Source organism: Xenopus laevis, chromosome 3S, assembly GCF_017654675.1.
Source record: "Xenopus laevis strain J_2021 chromosome 3S, Xenopus_laevis_v10.1, whole genome shotgun sequence".
NCBI classification, from domain to species: domain Eukaryota; kingdom Metazoa; phylum Chordata; class Amphibia; order Anura; family Pipidae; genus Xenopus; species Xenopus laevis.
Genome location: NC_054376.1, coordinates 46307419 through 46333296, shown reverse-complemented (window position 1 = coordinate 46333296; position 25878 = coordinate 46307419). Strand labels below are relative to the sequence as shown.

Sequence of the window (25878 nt, the reverse complement as noted above, 5' to 3'; positions counted from 1 at the left end):
ATCGTTTTACAGTGTAAATGCTGCTAATATCTTGTAAACTAGAAAAATTGTAGATTTCAAAAGTGCTCAGAAGAGCACTCAAAGCAGTTTATCCATGAATTTATTTCAAGGGTTATCTTTCCTTTAACCCAACTTATTCTGTGCTCTAAATGCTTTTGCTCTGTCTTGCAGATGCTTGATGTTTATTCACAGTTGCCTTTTGACAATGTTGATGGAGGTGTTTGGAAACAAGGCTTTGATATTACCTATGATCCTAAGGAGTGGGACAATGAACCGCTGCAGGTGTTTGTGGTTCCACATTCACACAATGATCCTGGTGAGAAGAATATATATATATATATATATATGCCGTTGTACCTGTATTTATTCTGCAGTAGACTTTGCAGACATAAAATGGCTGTAATTCTAAATATCATAGCCACAGAGTCACAGGGTCAGTTTTATTAGGCATAAAGGAATTCTACCATAAGGGCAGAGACCCTCGTGGAGATTGGGGAAGATTAGTCGCCCAGTGACAAATCGTCCTCTTCTTCGGGCGACTAATCTCCCTAAAATGCCTTCCCGCCAGCTAGAATATAAATCGCCGACGGGATGGCACTCGGAGCACTTTATTTTCTGAAGTCGCCTGAAGTTTCTTTGTTAGGCAACTTGTGGCGACTTCGGAAAATGAAGCGCTCCGAGTGCCATCCTGTCGGTGATTTCGATTCTAGCCGGTGGGAAAGCATTGTGGGAAGATTAGTCGCCCGAAGAAGAGGCGATTGGTCGCTGGGCTACTAATCTCCCCGAATCTTCCACATGTGTCTCTGCCCTTATGCAATTTATGAGCTGCAGTTCTCAGTACTCTGAGATGTAACGGAGTGGTAATAATAAAGGGCTTTATGAGAGAGCTTCCAACGTGCAGCTCCTATTAACCTGCTCGGAACAGACAAATCTCTAATTAATGCAGTGTTCTCCCCAGAAAAAAAGGGTTGGCAAGGAAGATTTATGCTGAAGTGTTTAATGATTTTACAGATTACCTCACTTTTTAATATGTTACTTACAAACCTTGTAGTAAGTTTGTAGTTGCACACATTGTTTAATATTTATTTTGTTCCATTTTGTATCAGGTTGGATCAAAACCTTTGATAAGTATTATTATGACCAGACACAGCATATCCTGAACAACATGGTAGTGAAGTTGCACGAGGATCCACGGCGAAAGTTTATTTGGTCTGAAATCTCCTTCTTCTCAAAGTGGTGGGACAACATAAATTCCCAGAAGCGAGCTGCAGTGCGCAGGTATCCACTCGAATTGCAGTTTGTGCTTCTCTACTTGCCTGTATGTCTGAATGAAGGGCAGGGTAGAGGACATTCCAAGGGACACCCCCTCTGGATGCAGTGCTCCTAAACACAGGCAAGAACTGTATAATATATTAAAGGAAAACTATACCCCCAAAATGAATACTTAATCAACAGTTTATATTAAATTAAGTGGCATATTAAAGAATCTTATCAAACTGGAATATATATTTAAGTAAATATTGCCCTTTTACATCACTTGCCATGAACCACCATTTTGTAATGGTTCTGTGTGCTGCCTCAGAGATCACCTGACCAGTAATAGCACAGCTCTAACTGTAACAGGAAGCAAAATACAGAACTGTCTGTTAATTGGCTCATGCGACCTAACATGTATGGTTTGTTTGTGTGCACCGTGAATTATACGATCCCAGGGGGCGGCCCTTATTTTTTAAAATTACAATTTTCTATTTAGGATTACCCAATGGCACAAACTAATAAAAAAAGTATATTGTTGTGAAAATGGTTTATTTACCTGAAGCAAGGTTTTACATATGAGCTGTTATATGCAATATCTTTTTATAGACGCTTATAATGTTCTGGGGTTATAGTTTTCATTTAAAGTGTTTTCTGACATTGAGCTGAATTATATTGTTGTTGTATGAAGGTGGACACTCCTGTGGTTGCATTTTAAGAAGAGTCCATCCATTTTTCTCTCTGTTTGTTGCCTGTAGGTTAGTTGCTAGTGGCCAGCTGGAGATGACAACTGGAGGCTGGGTGATGCCAGATGAAGCCAACACTCATTACTTTGCTATGATTGATCAGATGATAGAGGGTCATCAATGGCTGAAGAAAAACATTGGTAGGGAACCCTGTAGCTGGGAGTACATACTTATGCTTACCTTCACAACACACATGGGGAGATATAGTTACACGCCTGATCAACTTCTATGCAAGAAGTGTGCTTTAGGGATTAGTTGTAGGAGCTATCAAACAAACTGTGAACAGGGTTTTTTCAGAAAATCAAAATTAAGTAGTGGTTATAATTTTCCGTTAAAAAATTGTTTAAATAGGAAGACTAGTCACTCTGCAATTGATCTCCTCCAAATGCTTTCCCAGTAGCTAACCCGGTTAGCTACTTTCTGAACGAGCTTGAAGTTTGCTGACGAGGAAACTTTGGGCAACTTTGCACTATGTTCTCCAGTGGCGATTTACATTCCTCATGAGCCATCACCCTAAGACAGGGATCCCTAACCTTTAGAACCTGTGAGCAACATTCAGAAGTAAAAGGAGTTGGGGAGCAACACTAGCATGAAAAATGTTCCTGGGGTGCCAAATAAGGGCTGTTATTGGCCATTTAGTAGCCACTATGAGGCTCTGTTTGGCAGTGTATCTGGTTTTTATGCAACCAGAACTTGTCTCCAAGCCAGGAATTCAAAAATAAACTCCTGCTTTGAGGCCACTGGGAGCAACATCCAAGGAGTTGGAAAGCAACATGTTGCTCACGAGCTACTGGTTGAGGATCATATGCTCTGAATATAAAAATGTAAGCTTTTTTAAAAAAAACATTTTCAGATGAAGTCTTCTGTATTATGTTAAACCATCAATTACTCTTTTCAGATGTCATCCCAAGGTCAGGGTGGGCAGTGGACCCATTTGGTCACAGCTCTACTATGCCGTATATCCTGAGGCTCTCGAATATAACCAGCATGCTGATCCAGAGGGTACACTATTCTATTAAGAAGCACTTTGCTGCTACACAAAGCCTGGAGTTCATGTGGAGACAGACATGGGGTATGACTATACATTGATTGTTCTTGGCTCATGCCCTGGATATTTTGCTAACGGGTGAACTGCTATTTATAGCCTCTCAGCTGTCAATCAACATGTTGGCTCTTGCTTGTTGGCAGCCCTCCTTATTAAATGTAAATCAGCAACTGAAATAGCTACCACTCACTTATTTAAATAAGGATATTCTGGAAGTGGCTGGAGTGGGTTATAACATTGCCTGCTGAATAGACATTTAGGGGCAGATTTATCAAAATGTTTTGAACTTTATAAATATAAATAAAAATTCACCCACATTCTATTCCTTCCTATGGGATTTTTAGAACCGTATTTATCCGTATAAATTGTGAGTTCTAATTTTACGCATTGATAAATACAATTCTAAAAATCCCATAGGAATGAATAGAATGTGGGTGAGTTTTTATGTATTAAGCTCTAAACTCACATTTTGATAAATCTGCCCCTTAGACATACAGTAGTATTTTGGAATGTGTCAAGACAGATGCAAGAGGTAAAAAGGGCCCTTCTCATAAGCACAGGGCATGAGACACAAGGTGGTCAATACTGAGCATCAGGAAAGTAATAGATGTGAGTGTTGTGCTTTAGCAGGTGGCAGTGACTTATAGGGAGTTATTTTCTAAACTCTGAATTAAAAAATCACGAAAAATTTGATTTTTTTAAATAAATATATATATATATATATATATATATATATATATATATATATATATATATATATATATATATAGACAAATACAAGAGTCCTCTGCACTCAACCCATTATCAATATATTTAAGACAGAGACATTTTGTGCATACTGCTACTAAAAAATGCCTTCCCCTTTAAACAAAACAGGGATTGTTTGTCCATATATTGCAATATATTTAAGCTGGCCAACTACGTCAAAGTCATCCCATATCTGGCCAAAACTAACAATTTGAAAACAATGTTTATTTTGAACAGCCTATATATGTTAGGAATATTTCTGACTGTTTTAATAAAGCAAAACATACAGCGCTCTGCAGATAAGCACAAATGTGAGCAGACAAAAAGCAAGTCCAAGTTCAGGCCACGGGTCAAGGATGGGCGGCAGACAATGTAACAAGGAATAGGCCAAAGTTCGGGACAGGCATAGGACTTGCGGAGTCTGTTAATGGGTCAAAACCAGGAGATCAGATACCAGAGGGAACAGGGACAGGATATGAACAAGACAGGAACAAGGTCAGGAACCAGGAGCACATCAAAATCAGGAACACAATCAGCAGGACACGAGGCTAGGAAAAGTCAGGTTGGCCAATGTTCCAGCAATGGGGGAGCAGCCTTAAATAGCCCACTTACGACCAATTACCCGCAGCTGTGGCTCAAGCGTGAGGGGCAATGGCAGGAATATCACAGGTCTCTGGTTCAAAACCAGGGTGTTCCTGATAATATATTTATCCAGTTTGTATTTTGTTTACTAACCAATTCCTTTAAAGTGTGCAGTTATGTATGAGAAATAAGTTTGAATTACTTTTATGTTGTTTTCTGTGGATGAATTGTAAGCCATAGAACAACATAGTAATCATGAAAAAATTGTGCTTGTCTTTCCAATTTCGGGTGAGATTTGTATTAGAGGTGCGATGGTTTTTAAATCTTCTGCTTAAACAAAAACCTAACTCCCCACTTTTCAACCCAGACCCAGCCTGGCCTGCTGCACCACCATAATTTCTAATCCCACACTAAATCCACCCCTCCAATGATGTCAGAGCATTGCATTTGTTGGGACAGGGGCTGTGACAAGGTCACTGGTGGGGCTGTGACAGTGTAAAGCCCTATGAAGAATTAAGTATGTGCCCCTCAGTGGCAGAACTACTGGGGGAGCAGGGGGTGCGAGCGGGCCAGGGCCCGCACCCCCTCAGGCCCCCGGGCAGCTCACGCTCCACTGACAAATGCGGCCGTACGGAGGGGGCGGGGCCCGGCTGCACGTCATGCACCAGGGCCCGCCCCCTCTAGTGGCGCTACTGATGCCCCTTTACAGGAGTAGTTTGTTAGTCTAAATCTAAAGTCTAAATTTTGATGTGTTTATGCATGCACACAGATTATATTGCAGGTACTCTAGAGTAACAACCTTTTGATATTTTTCAGACCCAGATTCCAGCACTGATATCTTCTGCCACATGATGCCCTTCTATAGTTATGATGTTCCACATACATGTGGCCCTGACCCAAAGATTTGCTGCCAGTTTGACTTTAGGCGTCTTCCAGGTGGGAGAATAAATTGTCCGTGGAAAGTTCCACCAAGAGCAATCACAGACTCCAACGTAGCTGAAAGGTTAGGAAAAAAAATGATTTGGAGCTAGTCAATCTGATGGGCAATTGTACTTCTAAAGCTCTACAGTATAACAGGAAAGCTGAATTTCTTCATAATGTTCCTTTTTTTTTTCTTATGTTGATAGAGCAAACATTCTCCTGGATCAGTACAAAAAGAAATCAAAGCTTTTTCGCAGTAAAGTGGTGCTGGTGCCATTGGGTGATGACTTCCGCTATGATAAAATACAGGAGTGGGACGCTCAGTTCCTGAACTACCAGAAGCTGTTTGACTACATGAACTCACATCCAGAACTCCACGTTCAAGTGAGCGATGAGCATGTGAAAATATTTGCAGCATGTCTTGACCTGCTAGTAGATAAATGTTCCTTAGTCTTCTATATAATGATTGATTACATATCTATATATAATGTCTGTGTAATTGTAACTTGGAGGAACACGCCTAACTTTACAGGAACTGTCAAAAGTGATATATGTTTTTATATATATTGTCAAATGCACAATTTTACAAGAGCAGGATAATTGTACATTATATTTAAGGTCCTGCCCCTTTTTCCAAATGGAGAGCAAGTCTGTTGACATGGAGAACGTGGAGCTACAGGTTTCCCACAGCAGCCGTCATTAATTGACGCAGCAAACTTGTACATAAAGAATGGGGCGTAGAGGTTATTTGTGTTTGCCAGAAATTACAACATCCAAACCGCAAATATTGTCATGTCTGATTGCACTTGTCAACTGATTGCACTTTGTACACTGCACTTGTAAATGAGCCCTGTAGTGTTTAGTCCTATAGTTTTAATTATTAAAGGGGTCAGGACTCCTGAGTGCTGATTTGTCTCTTCAGGCTGTCGGCACAGTAGGAAAGTGCTGGCACACAGGTGGGAGGGGGGAGTCAGAGTGAAATTCAGTGGAGAAACCACTTGTATATTTAGTAGGGATGCACCGAATCCAGGATTCGGTTCGGGATTCGGCCAGGATTCGGCCTTTTTCAGCAGGATTCGGATTCGGCTGAATCCTTCTGCCCAGCCGAACCGAATCCGAATCCTAATTTGCATATGCAAATTAGGGGCGGGAGGGAAATTGCATGACTTTTTCTCAGAAAACAAGGAAGTAAAAAATGTTTTCCCCTTACCACCCCTAATATGCATATGCAAATTAGGGTTCGGATTCGGTTCAGTATTCGGCCGAATCTTTCACGAAGGATTCGGGGGTTCGGCCGAATCCAAAAAAGTGGATTCGGTGCATCCCTAATATTTAGTTAATCCCCAAACCACTGACATTGCAGGCCTTCTCTTTTACATGCCATGAAACTAATTTTAAGAAATGCTGATATGTAGAAGTATAATTCTATTCCCAGGCTCAATTTGGAACACTGTCGGATTACTTTGACGCCATGTATAAGAGGATGGGAGTCTCCCCTGTAATGAAACCTCCTGATTTTCCTGTGGTCAGTGGAGACTTTTTCTCTTATGCTGACCGTGAAGATCACTACTGGACCGGATATTACACATCCAGACCCTTTTATAAGAGCATGGACAGAGTGATTGAGTCCCACCTTAGGTAACCGTATAAAGATCAAAAACAGTACAAAAGTAAAATAGCAGCACTTTAAAACTGTAGAAAAACATACAGGCAAATGCAACACTCGCATACAGTATGAATGTTAGTCTATGAACTTATCTATCATACATGGAATCAGGGAATGCAGAAACGCACAGATGTAGTCCTCGATCGACTGACAAATCAAACCTGTCTGATCAACATTGTGCCAAACGTTGGTCTGTCATTTTTATCATCTCATGTATGGCCATCTTGAGGCAGGTTGAGAAATAGTTTGTATCAGGGTTTCCTTTCAATCTGTAGAACTGGCCATGTTTGTGTAAAAATAAATAGATACATTCAGATTTATTTTTTTTAACATAAGCCCACTTGAATGACCTAATGCCAGAAAGTAGAGTTTATTTTGCATTTAAGCTCCACTGGGTACTTGCATTAAAGGAACAGTTCAGTGTAAAAATAAAAACTGGGTAAATAAATAGGCTGTGCAAAATGAATTTTTTTTTCTAATATAGTTAGTCAACCAATAATGTAATGTATAAAGGCTGGGGTGACTGGATGTCTAACAGAACAGAACTCAATGTCCTGTTTTTCAGCTCTCTAACTCTGAGTTAGTCAGCGACTTGAAGGGGTGCCACATGGGACATAACTGTTCAGTGAGTTTGCAATTTATCCTCAGCATTCCAATCAGATTAAGATCAGTTATGACCCATGTGCCCCCCCCCCAAGTCACTGATTGGTTACTGGCTGGTAACCAATCAGTGGAAACCAGGAGAGCTGCAAAGCAAGAAGTAGTGTAGTGTAATAATCAGTCCTGTAGCATCAGTTTATATTACAAACCTCGTTTTCTGCTGGATAATTTGCGACATCCCCTGCTGCTCAGAGCCCACTGAGCATGTGAGTGTCACAGATGCTTTCCAAGATGGTGACCCCCTGTAAAGGTTTAAAGTCCTGGATCATTGCTGATATAGAGAAGCTGAAACGTGAGGCTGGTGCAATAAGTTACGTATATAAAATACGGCATTTTTAGCCATATTTATTTTTAGGGTTTAGTTCTCCTTTAAGCCTTTGCTAGGCCGATATTGCTCTAAACACCCTGTTCTGCTTGGGTCCCCAGATGCTGGACTATAACTCTCAGAATCCTTAAGAGTCTTTAGCCGAGCAGTGTCTCAGGAACAAGTGTAAACATGTGCCCATTTACTGTTTAAGGGGTGCCTCATTGCTAGTCCCAGGGAGCCTTTATTCCAGTCCTTATGTTTGTATCTGACTTCTTAGCTCCAGGTGATTTGTCATTTGTACTTGTCAATTGTAAGAAAAGAGCAATGGTAATTTATTCTATGTTATTTTGTTCTCCCTTTAGAGGAGCAGAAATTTTGTACAGCTTGGCTATTAATCATGCCAGAAAAGCCGGAATGGAAAGCAAATACCCACTCTCTGATTATGCTTTGCTAACTGATGCCAGGCGCAACCTTGGCTTATTTCAGCACCATGATGCCATCACAGGCACGGCAAAGGAAGCTGTGGTGATTGACTACGGTGTACGGTAAGCACCAAACCACATAGTTGCCCTGACACACACAACTATACTACCAAACACATGCCAGAGAGGAGCTTTCTTTTGTCTTTTCTATCTGTAATTAATCTGCTTCACGTCTGGTTCTAACCTTAGTCCTTCTTTCCCAATGCGCAAATCTGGGCATGTTCCTCTCTCTCTGTCCTACTCAGGTTGCTCCATTCGTTGATGAACGTGAAACGCATAATAATTAATGCAGCGCACTACCTCGTTGTGGCAGACAAGGAGAAGTATCACTATGATCATTCTGTGCCATTCTTCAGCACGGTAATTTCCTATAGTCATGGAACGATGCCACTGTTATGTACATGTAACCCTCTGTGTGCCAGCAAGATCTTGTTTTGTTAAGAAGCAAATTTAATTCAGTGTGCATTAGCAGGAGTCAGTAATCGTGTAGGTCAGAGAAGCTATTTGCCCAGGGGTTCAGGCAACAGTGGGGTCGCCCGCCCAGTGAATCCGGCGCTGCACAGAAGCTCAGAATCCAACACAATTTGCATCAGAATTTAATAATCAGCCCTGTCGTATCATCTTATATGACAGGCAGACATCATTTACTCTTGATGATTTGCAACAACTCCTAGGCTTAGCCAAATTTTACATACTGAACTTATTGTACTAGCCTAAAGTTTCGGCTTCTCAACAGCATCAATGATCCTGGAAAACTTATCGCAGGGGGTCACCATCTTGGAAAGTGTATGTGACACTCAAATGCTCAGTGGGCTCTGAGCAGCTGTTTAGAAGCTAAGCTTAGTGGTGGTTGCAAATCATCAAAAGAAAATGAGGTTGGCCTGTAATATAAGCTGATGATTATTAAATGATTGTGCCAGTTGCACTGGTTTCTGAGCTGCCATGTAGTAATTATCTGTATTAATTACTAATCAGCCTTATATTGTGACATTTCTATTCTATGTGTACTGTATATTGTGAGTGGGTCCCTAAGCTCAGTAAGTGACAGTAGCACAGAGCATGTGCAGTGAATCAGCAAAAAAGAAGTTGCGGAGCTACTGGGGCATCTTTGGAGACACAGATCTTCACTGCTCAAGGGCTGTGGTTGCCTTGGGCTGGTGCAGAATCCCAAAACATAATGTACAACAGTTCTAGCTACTTCTTTAGTTAAGCTTTAGTTCTCCTTTAAAGCCCGCTGAGCATGTGCATGTTTAAACCCCCTTATAACAAAATCCAAGATGGGGGGCTCCTGTAACAACTTTGAAGGCCTGAATCATTACTACTGTAGAGATGCTTAACCTTTATTCGGGTTCAGTATATAAAATATGGCATTTCAAGCCATATATTTTTGATTTTGTTCTTTTTTTAAAGGGTGTGCATATGTACACTCATGTCCTACTAATGCTGCCCCTTATGTAACAGTCGCAAATTGTGCCCAAAATGAGTTATCCCCAGTCATAGAAAACAACTTTGGGTTCGGGTTTTGCATTTGTTTGTGGAAAAGACAATCATACAGGAATCGTAGTGCTCAGTGACCAAAAATCATGGGTAACTTGCACCGGGTTTTGTTTTTTTTGCAATTTGCCCAGTATGATAAATTAGTTATTGTATGTCTCTGTGCCCTATCCTAATACCAGTCTCTTGAGGCCCCCTCCAGACCTAGAGAGGTCCCCAAAGTCAGAAAATTATAATATATATATATATATATATATATATTCAAATATTATATAATATATATGATAAATACACACTATTAATTTGTGTAATAATTATTAGATATGAATTGTGTTTATATCCAAATATTTATCCCCTATTTATGAAGTGCCATCATATTACTCAGCTCTGTACAGAGAATTGTAAATCTCTGCAAAACTTGTTGGGTCTGTATAAATAAATCATGATTTTAATAGTAATGAATGACGTTGTCATTTCCAAACGATGGCTCTTTGACTGCCAGGGAATTCTGTTATCTGTATTTCAGTTACCCAGTTTATGTCATATTTGCCTTTATCACATTTGAAATTCAGATTTCCTGTATTCCCAGGATACTTTTTTCTTTAACTCAGCAGAGAATAGGCTATTACTACTGTATTTGTAAAATGTATATAAATGTTATATTTAGGAGAAGAGTAAGACCAGATGTTCCCCTAGAGAGGGCGCCATATTAAGCCAGAATAATATGTACAGGTTGGCTTGCTCTCTGACACATCCCTTTGCACTCACAGGACGAGAGCCGTTTAACCCAGGAAAGCCTGCCAGAGAAAACTGTTATCAAGCTGACTACATCTCCAAGGTAATGTGATCTGATGATGATATTCTATAATTCTATATTCTATAATGTGAAGCCAGTATAGCTCCACCAATGATCTCCAGCTAAACAATAATTAAACCGTGATGGCCGCAGGAGAATTCTGGGAGTTCTAATCTAGCACCAAATGGAGCGCAACCTATTGGTTATCCATGGTGGAGAATTACACGGAGGCCTTTTTCCATCAGCAAATATTCCACCCTGCCACATAACCTGTAGCTGGACACAAGTCATATTCTCTCGAAGCCTAAATAGGTGATCAAATAAGGCAAGGGGCTACTATAATGATTTTGCCCAGATTCCCTTGTTTGCATCCTACCTAAAGGCAGCTCTGAGTCTGGTACTTTTGTATTGTTACAGGTATGTGCTGGTTTTTAACCCAGTGGAACAGAACCGCCTGTGTGTAGTCTCTGTGCTTGTGAACACTTATAACGTGCGAGTGCTCACAGAAGATGGCCAGCCTGTGGCAGCCCAACTCAGCCCTGTTTGGCAGTCTGTTACAGACACGAACCCCGATATCTTCCAGGTCAGTAACATATATGTACTGTAGATTATGAGGACTGTGCAGAATATCCCTATATTTTACTATATACAGATAGGAAAATAACTAGGGTCCATATTCCATTAAAAATAGATTTAAAATAATATTTAAATCACACCAGGCATCGTACCTTCTGATATGCAATTTTCTAATTTGTAAAAATTGTTGCTTATGAAAGAAGCTAAAGTATCCTTTAACTTAACTGTAGCAATAGGCACTGCTCCAGCCCTCATTTGGCAGCATTATGTAGGGACACACTGATAAAAATGAAACCCTTAATTATCTATCATTTTACAGAATGATTTATTTCTCACTTAATAACAAGTTTCTCACACGCCAAACTGCATTACTGACAAACACACACCCTGTATTTTATAAAGGGGAATCATGAATTATATTCTTGTTCTACTGAATAAAGGGTCCCCTGCTTTGTCGCAGAAAGGATTTTACAAGTTGCTGAGGAGTTCTGTGGTTAGAGATCAGCCAAGAACCTTTATGGTAATACATAACTCCAAGGTGACATGTAATATCCTACTCTATTCATTATACTAAATAGGAGTTCATAAAGGTGAGCTGTAGAGCTTGAGGCAAAGCTAATTATTGGAGGAAGAGATGTGGGAAGGAATACAATAAGGAAAGCAGTGAATAGAAATTTTGGAAGAGATGAGGGTGGAAAATTTAGTGATACATGCTTAAAGAAGAGGAAATATTTCAGCAGAGGGATTCTATTATCTCAAAACTAAGCTCTTTAAATCATTTATTTTAATTCTTTGAATGATTTAGTTACAATTGATTTTTCTTCACTAATTGTTATAAAAATATTTTAAACAGCTCAAGAATTGTAAGGGCAATGGCACACATTTTTGCCACCCTCACAAATGCTTGCTTGCGAGTGAGCAGCCATGTGCTGAAAGATACCGTTAGTGCAGCTAAGCATGGGACAAAGTGCTGTAACAGATACTCTGCAAAAATACAAGGAATATTCAGTATATCCATTAGCTTCATTCTCCCCACATGTGGCACCCAACACCGAGGCTAACTATATAAAGCCACCTAGGGGGGCCACTATACAGTCTGGCAACTTTTGCTCTGCAAAATGTCAGCAGGGAGCATGGCATATGGACAAAGTTTCTGTAGACCATTTCTGCTAGTGGTGTAATTGACTGAACCAGTGGACAGGGGCACTAAAATGATAATGCCTCCCGGTATGTGAAGACTTTTTCACACAAAAACAGGGCTATAATAAATAACTGCAGTACAACTGAATGGATCCTTGTATTTGTATATATAACTGCAACTTCCATGTAAAATTAGATTGCCTGATTGATGAATATCTATCATTCCAAGGTGCAAATCACCTGTTATTTGTCTCGGCTGCAAAATGCCAGAAAATATCCTGCCATAGACCATACTGCTATCTCTGCTAAAACACTCAAATCCCATAATTGCCATGTGTGTCTAGAATGGGGATTTCTACTGTTTTTTTATTTTTTTTAAAGCTCGAGCGTGCTTCATATCACCCAGTGCCGGTGTCACACAAGTGCACACACACAAGCAAAGGGTGCAATGGAGCTTAATAAAACCATAAATCTCCGGATTATCCGGCCCAAAAGGCACCAAGATAAGCGGGTCTTCAGTCCCACCATCGCCCGAAGGCTAAGGTGGAGCCCTTTATCCCGACCCCCCAGGAGGGAAAGGAAAAATTTACTTCCAAAGAGATCCATTTGCGCCCATTGTGGGTCAGAGTTCAGGGGGAGAAGTAACCTCATGGCCGCACATCTCCCCCCTAGACAAGTACAAACCCGGAAAATAAAATAAATAGGGGTGGGGGAAATTAATAAATTAGGCAGTGTACTACCCCAGCCTATCGGCCGGATTTTAAAAATTGTCTTTGCTCTTTTGCCCAGGGCCTTTTGGATTAGGCGCTAAGTGTGTATAAAGTGCAAGAGTGCGTTAAAGTGCCAGTGCCATGGGTGAACTCAAACCCAGTGGTTTTGGACACCCCAGGTTTGCAAGGCCTGGGACGGATAGCTCGAGCTACTCAAATACGCCAGCCTTTGGCCAGAGGACCAAGTGCCTCTGTCCCCCTCAGTGAATGGATCCACATGGATGCACCCTTAGCTAGATGCACCCCACCCACCTCAGAGAAGATACTACACTTGATCTTATCCAAAAGGTACTGGTGACTTACAAGCCACTATAGTTGTTACTGACTAGTCGTTGCAATTTGGAGCAACAGCATCTCCAGGATAGCTCTGTATGTTTCACCCACCGTGACTCTCATGTTTGTGTGTGTAAGGGCATTGTGTGTCTTCGCCTAATAGTTACAACATGGTGGATAAATAGCTATGACTCCCAGCCAAAATAGGTGCAAAGCTTCATGGATACATAGCTGTAAATCCCAGATGTAAGCTGTCCAGCCTAGTGGATAAATTGCAAGGATTTCTGGGTATAAGTTAAACAAATTTGTTGGATTATTGCTCGGTTTCCCTACTGGAGAAGCTTTCTAGGATGCCATTCACTTTCAGACAAAAAGTGAGTCTCTGTAGTCCCTCTTTCAGTGTCTTGTCCCAGGACAGTATTTTACCATTTTTCTGCTTCACCCCTGTGACCCATGTGCAAAAGACCGAGTATAAAATGCAATTGATAAACTCACTTTATTTTAATTTTTTTCTAGAGTAGCTTTTATTTTGTAGGGTACAGTATATGCAAAGAATATAATGAAGTCAAAAATATTTTTAGAAATATTGTTTTATTTTGTTTTTGCAACCAATAAATTATTGATACGATTTTGCTAGAACATGCCGCAGCTAATGATTCTTAAATGCTATCCCAGGTTTCCTTCACTGTCCGGTTACCATCACTTGGACTCAGTATCTTCCAGCTGTATGCTTCCATTGATACCCACACTACACTAAAGTCAAGTGTTCATTTATATCTACATAGTCGACAACTCACAGTAAAGAAACAGGATGTCTTCCCAGTTAAGGTCTTCGAGTCCAACGTGGATGATTTTTATATTGAGAATCAGTACATGCAGGTCTGGTTCTCTGGCTCTACTGGTCTGTTAAAGGTAAGTTGGAAAGTGTTGTCCCATGTGGAAGCCATACTTTTGTGTTTTAAAGAGCTGAGGCCTGACAAGTAGAATCTAATTACAGCTTTGCTTCCATGTACAGCTATTTGATACAGTATTTGTAATAAATATACACATATAATAAGTTTTATGTTAAAATGCATTAAAAAAAGCAAATACTGTACATTGATGTAGCTCATGAGTATAGACAGTGAATCATTATTTTTCCCTTTAAAATAGAATCATTTGTCATACTAGAGAAAATCACAAGAACAACTTGTTCCATAAGTGGGACTGCAGAGTGTGAAAACAAGTGGTGGCAGGAATTGGAACTCCGCTTTCCAGTCTGTCTCCTTTTACTTGTGTTTTGGACTGAAAAGGAACATAATCTTTTGATACATATGGTGGAGATTGTTTGTTTTAGGGCATCTCTGTAATGGTACTGGTTTTTTTGAGCTTGGCCCATACTATATTTTGCCTATTCAATACACAGAGCATTAAAATGGCTGGAGAAGAGCAGGAACAGAAAATCAACATGCAATTCCTCATCTATGGAACTCGTACATCAAAGGATAAAAGTGGGGCCTATCTTTTCCTACCCGAGGGTGAAGCGAAGGTACAAATGTGTAAATATATATGTTAATGGCTTTCTATTAATAGTGAAAAAATATATGTATTATCAAAATATGCAATGCCTTGTGTATAAGTCTCACTGGGGTTTGCAAGCTTCTGGTGAAAGCAATAGAGGTCTGTTACTGAGGATAAAAATTAGTATTGCACATTACATTTATCTGGGCTGTGCCATTTTTCCTTAGGGCTGCACCCTTGTAAATGAGCCCTTTAGTTAAAGGTTGTATAATATGCCATTCCTGAATTTGGCACATTTTCACCAAATATAGTGTTCAGAATAATAGCAGTCCAACATCACTAACCTGATCAATCACTATTTTTGGTCGAAATTATATTTCTACATGGCAAATAATTTACTAGTATGTGTAGTGGAGTGTAGTGGAGTAATAGAAAACAAACACACCCAACAGTCATGAAATGCATGCTGCTAAATTCTGTGTAATTGAATCATTAATTGAGGCTTGTTCCAAATAATAGTGTGGAGTTCAATCAGTGAGCTCATTCATTCTGTGAAAAAACAGGTGTCAATTACAGCCCTTATTTAAGGAAGGAAGGCAGCAAATGTTGTTGAGTATTTTGATTAAATAGTTAATTGGAGAGGGAAAAACATATAAGGAAGTGCAGAAAATGATTGGCTGCTCAGCTAAAATGATCTCAAATGCTTTAAAAAGGCAACCAAAGCCTGAAAGATGTGGAAGAGAACAGAAAACTACCGTTCGAATGGATAGAAGACTCAGCCAATGATCAGCTCCAGGAAGAACCACGATCTAAAGTTACCTGTGAGTATTCTTAAGATTAGATGATGCCAAGCCAATCTATCGGCAAGAAGCCCCCCCCACCCAAAGTCCCATTGTTGAAGAAAAGATGTGCTGAAGAGCTTACACATTGCTAAATAACACATTGACTGGCCTAAAGAGAAATTGTGCAACATTTTGTGGACTGATGAAAGCAAGATTGTTCTTTTTGGGTCCAGGGACCACAGACAGTTTGTCAGAGGACTCCCAAACACTGAATTCAAGCCACAGTACACTGTTTTTCATACTATGGTGTATAATTGGGTAAACTGTAGCTCACCCCAAAACACCCCAAATGACACGATCAAAGAAAATGTGGTAAATTGCAGGAGAAATCCAAGGCAGTAAACTTTGACTTCAAAATGTTTTATTGGGGATTGGAGCCTATTTATCACATAACAGGGATCATGGATCAGTTTCAATACATCAAAATACATGAAGAGCTCATGTTGCCTTATGCGAAGAGGAAATGTCCTTGAAATGGGGGTTTCAACAAGACAACGACCCCAAACACACCAGTAAATGAGCAACGTCTTGGTTCCAGACCAACAAGATTGACGTTATGGAGTGACCAGCCCAATCCCCGGACCTTAATCCAATAGAAACTTTGTGGGGTGACATCAAAAATGCTGAAGAATTTTTGCTGAAGAAACCAAGAAATGCAGACATTATGGAATGTAACAGGTGCCAGAAGTTGGTGGACTCCATGTAACACAGATGTGCAGCAGTTCTCATAAACACTGATTATACAACTAAATATTCAGTGATTCAAACATATTTCAGTTAATACAGTGAATGTTTGTGTTTGTAAAGAAGAATGCAGACACTGCTATTTTTTGGAACAGCCTAATATTCCCCTTTCTTCACTTTCTGTAAAGGATTAACACAAATTTGATACATTTTGTTTTGATTTTGAATAAAATGTGCAGTGTTCCCAATGCATTTGCACGTATGGAAATAAAAGCTATTATAAGGATTTTGAGCTTTATTTACTTTTTAAAACACACTGCTAGTTTGGTTTTTATTTTTATTAAGCTGTGGCTTTGAATAAAATGAATGGATAGTGGGAATAATGTGCTAACGTGGCTTGCCTTTTCTGATTTTTGGCACTTTGGTTGTGACTTTGGTTTGTAGAGGGTCCAGTAGGGCTCAAAACTATTTATTTAAGTGAATACATGACCCTTTTAGATACATTGTAAGTATATTACATATAATCTGTCGTCTGTTTCAGCCCTACACTCCTAAAGACCCTCCAGTGGTGAGAGTGACAGAAGGCCCATTCTTCTCTGAAGTGACTTGCCAGTATCAGCATGTGCAGCAAGTTATGAGGCTGTACAATTTACCAGGTAAGATACAGTAAAATGCTTTCCTTTTAGTCATTTTCCTGGTAGTTCCTGCTCATCTAAAGATTTCTTGAAGCCCGCTTACTGAATCAGTCCACATACAGTAATAGATTGGCATATAATGTTGGGTACTATGGCATTCTGTAAAACATGAATACATGCACATGTAACACACTCATCCTGGGATCCCTATATTTCTCTACATCCCCTGTCACTCCCATAGCAAAATTATAGCTATTATCAGTTTTTCCCCCTTTTCTTTTATTTGGTAGGTACAGAGGGCCTTTCTTTAGACATCAGTTCATTGATTGATATCCGTGATCACGTCAACAAGGAGATAGCAATGCGGATCAGCACTGATATACAGAGTGGAGACACCTTCTTCACAGACTTAAATGGCTTTCAGGTTGATGTATACCTTTGCTTATTTTTTGTAAACAAGACCTGTACACATAAGTAAATGTAGTAATGACTGTGTATCTCATATTTTACCTTTCACCCATATAATGAAACTGAGAACCCACCAACACAGAATATGGATCAGAATGGGAAATGTCCTCTGCGTAGTATTGCTTAAAGGGGACCCGTCACCCAAACAAAATTATTCCAAATCCTATTTTATCATGTTAGTCAAGCAAAATGAACTTTAATTACACTGTATAAATTATTTGAATATTGTTTCCATCAGTCTGGGAACTCATAATTATAGCAACCAGGAAGGAGCCATTTTGTGGAACTTGTTATTAAGAGAAGCCTTGTATCATCTCAGAATCTTGTTTGTGCACGAGGGGACAGGGACCCAATGTCCATCCCCATGCCCTGGTTACACAATTAAATCGTTAAGAGAGCTGGGGGAATGCAGGGAGAGCAGTGACATCTAGGAAGTGCTAAATGGAAAGTGAAAGTAATTGTCTGCCCCGCCTCTATGCCACTGGCATAGAGGAGGGGCAGACCATATTTGATTGACAGCTGATATTTTTAAATGCGTTTACAACAGCTATGAATGCTTTAATAAAAAAAAAGAAATTGGATTTCATATTTAATTTAAAAAGGACTTTTATTATACAGAATTTTATGTCTGGGTGACGGGTCCACTTTAATACTATAATTTAATCATGGAATTTGTTTAGTTCACTAGAACTTAGGGAAATTTAAGGTACAAGGTTATAATTTTTTTCAACAAGCTGTGGGGCACAGGGCTGTTGGGTATAGCATTGACCATTAGAAGGCAGGACACTAGAAGAAGAAAGAGGACATATTTCACTGGATCTCCACACAAGGAATCACATTCTCCAGGTACCAGGGATGACCCAGATGTCTCTGCTCCAGGAGTTTATGTAGGTTTCCCTCTCTATGGAACCAAGGTCAGCAGGCCATACAGCTTTCTCCTTTCCTAAGTATAGAATGTGAAGAACTAGTACTTGAACTATCTGCTGTCCATCAACTTCAGGTTCCCCCAGGGATTAAATTAATTGCCTCCCTCTGATCTGCCTGCACAGTGGGTACCACCAGCCTTTATACCTGGTATTTACTTTAACTCGGCTACCTGAGAGCGTGGGAGTGTGTTGACTTCTCTCCTCCTGCAGGAAAAACAAAGATAGAGAGAAGCAGAGCCTATGCCTTTTGTGCCCTCAGTCCTAAACATCCAGGCTGTGCTTCCAACACATCAAGTCACACAAAAAGTTTCTCACCATCATACCCTTTTAAAGAGGGGTATGAATACACTGTTCAATCAAAAGCATAGTGCTTCCTTCAGATGAGGTCAGATGGAGGCCCAGTCAGATGACACCACAACAGAAGCATACCTACACCACCAGTGGGGCATCATTAGCTGTCAAGCACCGGAGGAAGTTTTCGGGGGGCAGAACACAACAATGCCCTCCTTTCTGCAACATATATCCTGTATCTTGACAATTGGCAAACAGATTACCTAAATCACCGAAGACTCAATCCAAGCCAATAGTCCTTCCACCAGTAGGTCTGCCTTGGGCTTGTTCGCAAATTGGACACACAGGAATATATCTTATGGCCTCAAGACCAAACTACAATGTATCTCAGTGTATGGCATGCTTCAGGGATCCTCTCAATGCACAGTTGACACAATGACAATGCTGTGGAACTTTCTTCATGTGTATGTATGGCCCCCACTCCCTCTCCTACCTGTGGTGCTCATGAAGATCACCATTGCACAGTCATTCTGATAGCCCCCTGCTGGCCTCATCGAAAATTATTTTTAGAACTAGTGAAACTGGCCAGGGAGGACCCCATGTCATTTCTGTGGAGGCTGGACCTTCTATCTTGGGGTCCTCTCACACATCCAAATGCTAAATTTGATGGCCTAGCTATTTAGTCCCTAGTGCTGTTCCGCAAAGCATTTGGTCCTCCATAAATTCTACAAATTTGTGGTCTTTGCAGCTTGTGCTGCACATTTTGGCAGGAAGGTACTGCAGTCTACAGTGTCTTGATCACCATCCTGTGCTTCCTCCCTTCCTTTCTATGGAGCATAGATTTGGTCCCCATGGTCTTATTGAAAGAGAAAAAGGAGATTTTGTGATACACGCGGTTAATTCTTTTTTTTTTCAATACGTTTTTTTGCACACAGGGCTTCCTGCCCTCAGACTGGCCTGAGCCGTTAACTGTATATTATGTAGTTGCAGCCCAGGTTTTAGTTCATGTACATTTGGTTAGACAAAACGGAGTTGCTATAGTGGGTGACGACGGATATAGGAGAGAGAGAGAGAGAGAGAGAGAGGGAGAGGGGAGTCATCTTTCTTCCTCAAGTATTCCTTCTCCTGGCAGTTAGTGCTATATCCCATGGTCCTGTGTCCCACAGCTAATTAAAAAGAAGAGATTTAACAATGAGAATCACAAAATCAGTGGCTCATGCTACTTTAACACATTCTTAAACTTTACAGGGAAATGCACATTATATGGAACATCATTGCCTTTCTCGCTCAATATTTGTCCCATGATCCTGACTTTTCAGGGATAATTCTACTTTGTTTTTTTTCATATTTATTGTAATGATATTAATTTTTGCCATATGCCACACAAACAGTAGAATTATTCCTATTCATGTACCATTTTTAAATTGTCTCTTAATATTTTATTTCCAGCAAAACAATTATCTTTGCATCTAATGACTCTAATCTAATTCTTGACTGTAATTGCTATTTAATCATGTTTTATGCAGATTCAACCAAGAAGATTTTTTAAGAAGCTGCCGCTCCAAGCTAATTTTTACCCAATGCCTACAATGGCATATATCCAGGATGAACAGAACAGATTGACACTGCACACAGCCCAAGCCCTGGGGGTTTCCAGCCTGAAAAACGGTGAATGGCTCTCACTCTATTCTATATATGTAGTAGCAGGGTATTACTCTGACCCAGTGAATAAACTTTGTTTGTTGCACTTGGTCAGCTTTGCATCATGTCACTGAATAACCCATTACAATTTATTTGTAAATTTGGTGGTCCATTTTGCAGCTGTTTCCTATTATAAAGTTACATAATATGCTCCTGCTAAGTTAACAAAGGAAGTAACTTTGGGAAACCTATATAGCTGGAATTTACAAATATATTTATTTCAATGTGTGAAGAGAAGTCTATTTATGGGTATTCTGTGTCCCAGGTCTCACACATCCTTTAGATGAAATTTCATATACAAGAATATAATGCCTATAAAAAAACTTGTACAGAACATAAATAGTAACTTAGGTTGAAAAAAAAAAAAGACATGTCCATCGAGTTCAACCATTTGTCTATATAACAATGTTATCTGATCCAGAGGAAGGCAAAGAAATGCCATCTTACATCTCTCCAATTTGCCTCAGAGGGGAAAAATTTGATTCCTAACTCCAAGATGGCAATGGCTCCAGTCCCTGGATCAACTTGTACTAATATCCATAGTAATAAGTCAAATAAAGAAATGTAAAAAAAATAAATACAGCAATTCCAGTTGATTTGACTTATTACTATAGATAAACCATGACCTGGATGAATGAGAACCTTCCTGGATTTTCTCACTTGCTAAAAAGCCATGCAACCCATTCTTGAAGCTGTCTAATGTATCTGCCAGTATAACTGATGGAGAGAACTCCACAACTTTAGAAGCTCTCGCTGTAAAAAAGAAAAAAGAACACTTCCAAATATATATATATATATATATATATATATATATATATATATATATATATATATATATTCCGTTCTGGATCACTGGAGACCAAAACTGCAGGACATATTCTTGATGGGACCTTAGCAGCACTCTGTACAGTGGAAGAATAACTCACTCCTGTGGCATATATGCCTCTTTTAATGCATTGCTGGCATTGCTTGCTACAGCCAATGCTGTTGCCATTGCTTGCTACAGCCAATCTCATTACCTTCAAGTATGGCAAAGTCCTTTTCCAATATGGATTTGCCTAGTGCAGTCCCATTAAGGGTATAAGTGGCTTGGATATTTTTACATCCCAGGTGCATGACTTTACATTTATCAACATTGAATCTTATTTGCCACTTAGCTGCCCAGATTGCCAGTTTGTCAAGATCCTGTTGCAAGGATGCCACATCCTGGATGGAATTTATCAGGCTGCATAGATTTGATACATTACAATACACTCCCCTAAGTCACAGTTAAAGCAGAGGACTCATATCACTTTCTTGGTATATAGGTGAGTTAGAAGTCATTCTTGACCGTCGCTTGATGCAAGATGATAACAGAGGTCTGGGCCAGGGGCTGAAGGACAACAAGCGGTTGTGTAGCAGGTTCCGTATCCTGATGGAGAAAAGATCTGCGGGAAATAAGGTGAGTCTCAGTTTCTGGCCAGTTATGCCAAGGGATCCAGGCCCGGACTGGCAATCTGTGGGTTCTGGCAAATACCAGAGGGGCTGCTGTATGGTTCCATAGAAAGTTACCATATAGTGGGCTGGTAGGGGGCTGTTTGGGTCTCTTTGTACTTGGAATGGCAGAGCCTATTTTGACTCCAATCCAGGCCTGAAGTGATCCATCAGTCTGTCACAAATATTAGTGTTGTTAGATTATAGTGTCACTTTTATATATTATACACCATGAACATTTAAATGATAGCTCTCTAGTTGCAGAGATGCAGACAGTTCCTTGCTGAGAATTCTGGGAAGGAATAGTTTTAAGGGAAAGTAAAGCTTTAAATGATGCTTTTTATGTACCAAGCTTACTATACCAGCCGAGAGATTCAGTGACCCTATAACAGTTAATTTATCAGTGCGGCACAATTACAGTGTGTGTTCACTTCCGCAGAAATGTGCAGGTCCTATCTACAGAATATCCATGCTTCTAACCTGCTTTACCAGTATTACTTCCTGACTGAAAAACTGCTAACAAGTTCCTAGACCTGTAGTGAATATTTTTCTGAAATCCTCCTTATCTGGCGTGTTCCTGACCTATGCAGCATGTGTGTTTCCATTTAATTTCTCTCCCATTATCCTTGTTGCACATGTACATGATTACATACCTTCATTACTCTCTGACCGAGGGAAATCCAATTCCCTGCCCTACAGTTGTTGCATGCTGTGACATTGCTTCTGACATTGCTGAACTAATCATGTATACGGATATCATTAGCCCTCTTTATCTGACTCATCACTGGCTTTGCAAATCACTTCTTCCTACATTTACCTGCTCTCCCATTTCATTATTCCCTGTGCATCATAACCCTGCTACCCAGCATGTTGGCTTCCTTTCTAAAATGGTCTCCATGTTTAGAGAACTGGCATTTTACATCACCAGGAAAAGCAACAAAGAGGTAACTTCCCTTATAAGGGGACTCCTGTAGACTCCCTCAATGTGTTTGCTGTCGTTTCTAGCTTTGTAGATGCTTTCTGGTTGCTTTGCAGACATTATTAAACTGGCTTAAAATTATGGAAAAAAAGAACTTTTGAAGTATAACTAAATTCTTTTAGCCCAAACTGGGTATATATCCTAACCTGCATTTTTTTCATAACGTTGCCTCTGCTACAAACAATATCCGATAGTAGCAAACAAAATGATGGTTTTACTTCCACTGAACCATATTATGGACTGACATGACAATATTAGAAATTATATATGAAAATATGAATACTTGTCATGAACAAAAACCTTGCACAAAACTTAATTAACCACATAGGATAACAGTATAAAAAATAGCAGGTTTTATGTATTTTGTGTAGAAAGATGAACCAGATTCAGTACAACGTGATTCCTGTTTCAGAGTCAAGTGAACCAGTCGGTGAGTTTCCCGTCTCTTCTAAGTCACATGACCTCTATGCACTTGAACCATGATCCCCTTGTAATGGCAGTGACCAATGAAAAGGGTCCCGTGCTGAAATCGTTCCAACCTGTCTCGGCCACACTGCCCTGCGACTTCCATATTCTCAACCTGAGAACATTACAAGATGAGGTGAGAGAAGCCCTTGGTTCTACAGAGAAACCTTAAAGTGTTACGGCTTCTATTTATATAATGTCCATCCCTGTTGTACTGTTTGTATCTTGTGTGTAGGAAAGGAAATCTGGCTGTGAAATGAAGGCATTTGCCATGTTTTTTTGTCCCATAGGATGATGGGCTACCTTCACCAGACATGGCTTTGATCTTACACAGAAAAGGCTTTGACTGTGGACTTGAGGCAAAGAATCTTGGTTTCAACTGCACTACAAGCCAGGGAAAGGTATTTAATCATTGATATCCGTTTTTGTTCATCAGTTCTACCCATGGGATTCTACCATGCTTATGGTGGGTGTATAGAAGGGAATCTTCTTTTCACTAATCTAATGCTCTGCTGAACCTGTGAAGCACACATAGGTCTTACTATATAGACCAAGCTTAAGACTGCATTTTTATATGGTAGGTCTAGCATTTACTTATAAATACAAGTAAAAAGTCCAGTTTGCTATAGCGTTAAAGCTGAGCATACACAGACCCATCAGGTGGGTTTTGATCTAATGAAAGTGTGGGTTTGTATGTTTAAATGACACAATCACTTTTGTTTACATTCTGTAAATGCTGTTTTTATCCTCGATTAAAGAGATACCAACACACAAAGCCATCACCATATCATGGGGATCCCATTTCCTTTTTAATGTTGGATTTTGTTTAGATTTGACTCCAAATTAGTGCAGTTGAGCTGCTTTTACCCACTTTCCTCTATGGAAATACGCAGCAACTGGACGTCCTAAGCAAATATGGGCAGAGATTTTAGGGGGCTGTTTGGTTGAATGTTTTAAATAAAAATGTATACTTCCTAGAAATCTAGTCTTGGGGTTGATTATACTAATGGTTTTACAAAGGTGTTGGTATCTTTTCTATTTCTGTTGGGCTTTTGGGGGCAATCCATGACCATATTTATTTGTCTCCACTAAATACTGTAGACCAAGAAGTCCAACATGGCTGCTTAAAAGAAGAGATTTTTCACACAAGATTAAAAAATGAATTTAACTGGATTTTTATTTTTATATTGCTGGTTCCTTCAACCCCTTCATATTCTAGTTAAATTATAATTATCTTGATTTGGGGGACAGCCCTGCCTAGAAATGAACTGCTTATAAAACCATGTTCCTGGTCTCTCTTATCTATGTTCTCCTTCCATAGACTGCTCTAGATTTGGCTCATAAAGAATGTAAAGTAACAGGAATACTTTTAATGAATTCTTCTCTCACATGCCTGTTTGCGATTCTTTTGTTCCCAGCTATCTCTCGGAGGCCTCTTTCTTGGGTTGGACATTGGGACAGTACAGCCGACTTCTCTGACACTGATGTATTCACTTGCCTCCACTTCAAATAACAGTGACTTTACTGTCAGAATGGACCCCATGGAGATATCTACTTACCGCCTGCGCTTTAGTTAACCCCACTAAAAGGGGCACGAGTTCCCAGAGCATAACAAAAGAACTAGAAGCCGACCATTCAGTCAGTACTTGTTCTTGTGAAGGATGGAAGCATTGGCCTCAATCCCTGAACATATCTAGCACTGGAAAAGCCTGGGGAAGTTCTTGGCACAAGCTCAAAAGATCTGTCTCCAGTGTAAACCAGCTCAATGGTCCACCAGCTGCTGGTCCTTATCAAGGAAAGGGTTATATTTATAGATGGTGCATCGTAGGATGAGACTATTTATGACAATACTTTTTAACATTATTTATTTAATGTCTTTTTTTAAATACATATCTGGACTTTACACTACTTGCTGCTGATCTGGAGTCGTCTCCCCTGGAAATAAGTGTATTCTGCAGAGGCGGCTGTGAATTCCCTGTTTATAACTGAGAGAAAAGTGACAATTCTGTATCAATTTTATGGGGTGCACAAAAAGGTCTTGCATATTCACGTCAGTATTCTAACACCCCCACCCCCATTTGACTTTTTTATTCCATAATTCAAATAATCAAAACAAAATTTAAAAAATTACCTTTTTCTCTGTAATAATAAAACAGTAGCTTGTACTTGATCCCAACTAAGATATAATTAATCCTTATTGGAGGCAAAACCAAACTATTGGGTTTATTTCATGTTTACATGATTTTCTAGTAGACTTAAGGTTTGAAGATCCAAATTATGGAAAACCCCAGGTACCGAGCATTCTGGATAACAGATTCTGCACGTGCTCCTGATGGAAATAAATGGGAATACAATATATTATTTTTGGTGGGGGTTTACCTTTGTTGTTCTGGTACTCGAATGAAAAAAATAAAAACAAAGTAAAGTCAAAGTATTTAATGGTATATTTTTAGCC

The 25878-nt window shown here is 39.7% G+C and overlaps 1 protein-coding gene across 3 annotated transcripts in view; it reads left to right on the top strand.

Moving 5' to 3' along the window:
• The window catches only part of man2a2.S (mannosidase, alpha, class 2A, member 2 S homeolog), a 37367-nt gene extending 11791 nt beyond the window's left edge, over positions 1–25576 (top strand). For 2 of the 3 annotated variants that reach the window (XM_018255349.2, XM_041588252.1), the window contains exons 4-24: positions 172–316; positions 1107–1278; positions 2013–2140; positions 2899–3072; positions 5191–5377; positions 5502–5679; positions 6731–6933; positions 8291–8473; positions 8656–8770; positions 10675–10742; positions 11118–11283; positions 14135–14371; positions 14865–14987; positions 17027–17141; positions 17411–17544; positions 20332–20473; positions 21814–21947; positions 22846–22923; positions 23371–23559; positions 23714–23824; positions 24842–25576. In XM_018255349.2, coding sequence (XP_018110838.1) covers positions 172–316; positions 1107–1278; positions 2013–2140; positions 2899–3072; positions 5191–5377; positions 5502–5679; positions 6731–6933; positions 8291–8473; positions 8656–8770; positions 10675–10742; positions 11118–11283; positions 14135–14371; positions 14865–14987; positions 17027–17141; positions 17411–17544; positions 20332–20473; positions 21814–21947; positions 22846–22923; positions 23371–23559; positions 23714–23824; positions 24842–25000 — 3141 coding nt within the window. In that variant the 3' untranslated portion in view covers positions 25001–25576. The remainder of the gene's footprint in view (positions 1–171; positions 317–1106; positions 1279–2012; positions 2141–2898; positions 3073–5190; positions 5378–5501; positions 5680–6730; positions 6934–8290; positions 8474–8655; positions 8771–10674; positions 10743–11117; positions 11284–14134; positions 14372–14864; positions 14988–17026; positions 17142–17410; positions 17545–20331; positions 20474–21813; positions 21948–22845; positions 22924–23370; positions 23560–23713; positions 23825–24841) is intronic. The other variant, XM_018255350.2, reaches the window with a different exon arrangement.
• Positions 25577–25878: the final 302 nt, after the last annotated feature.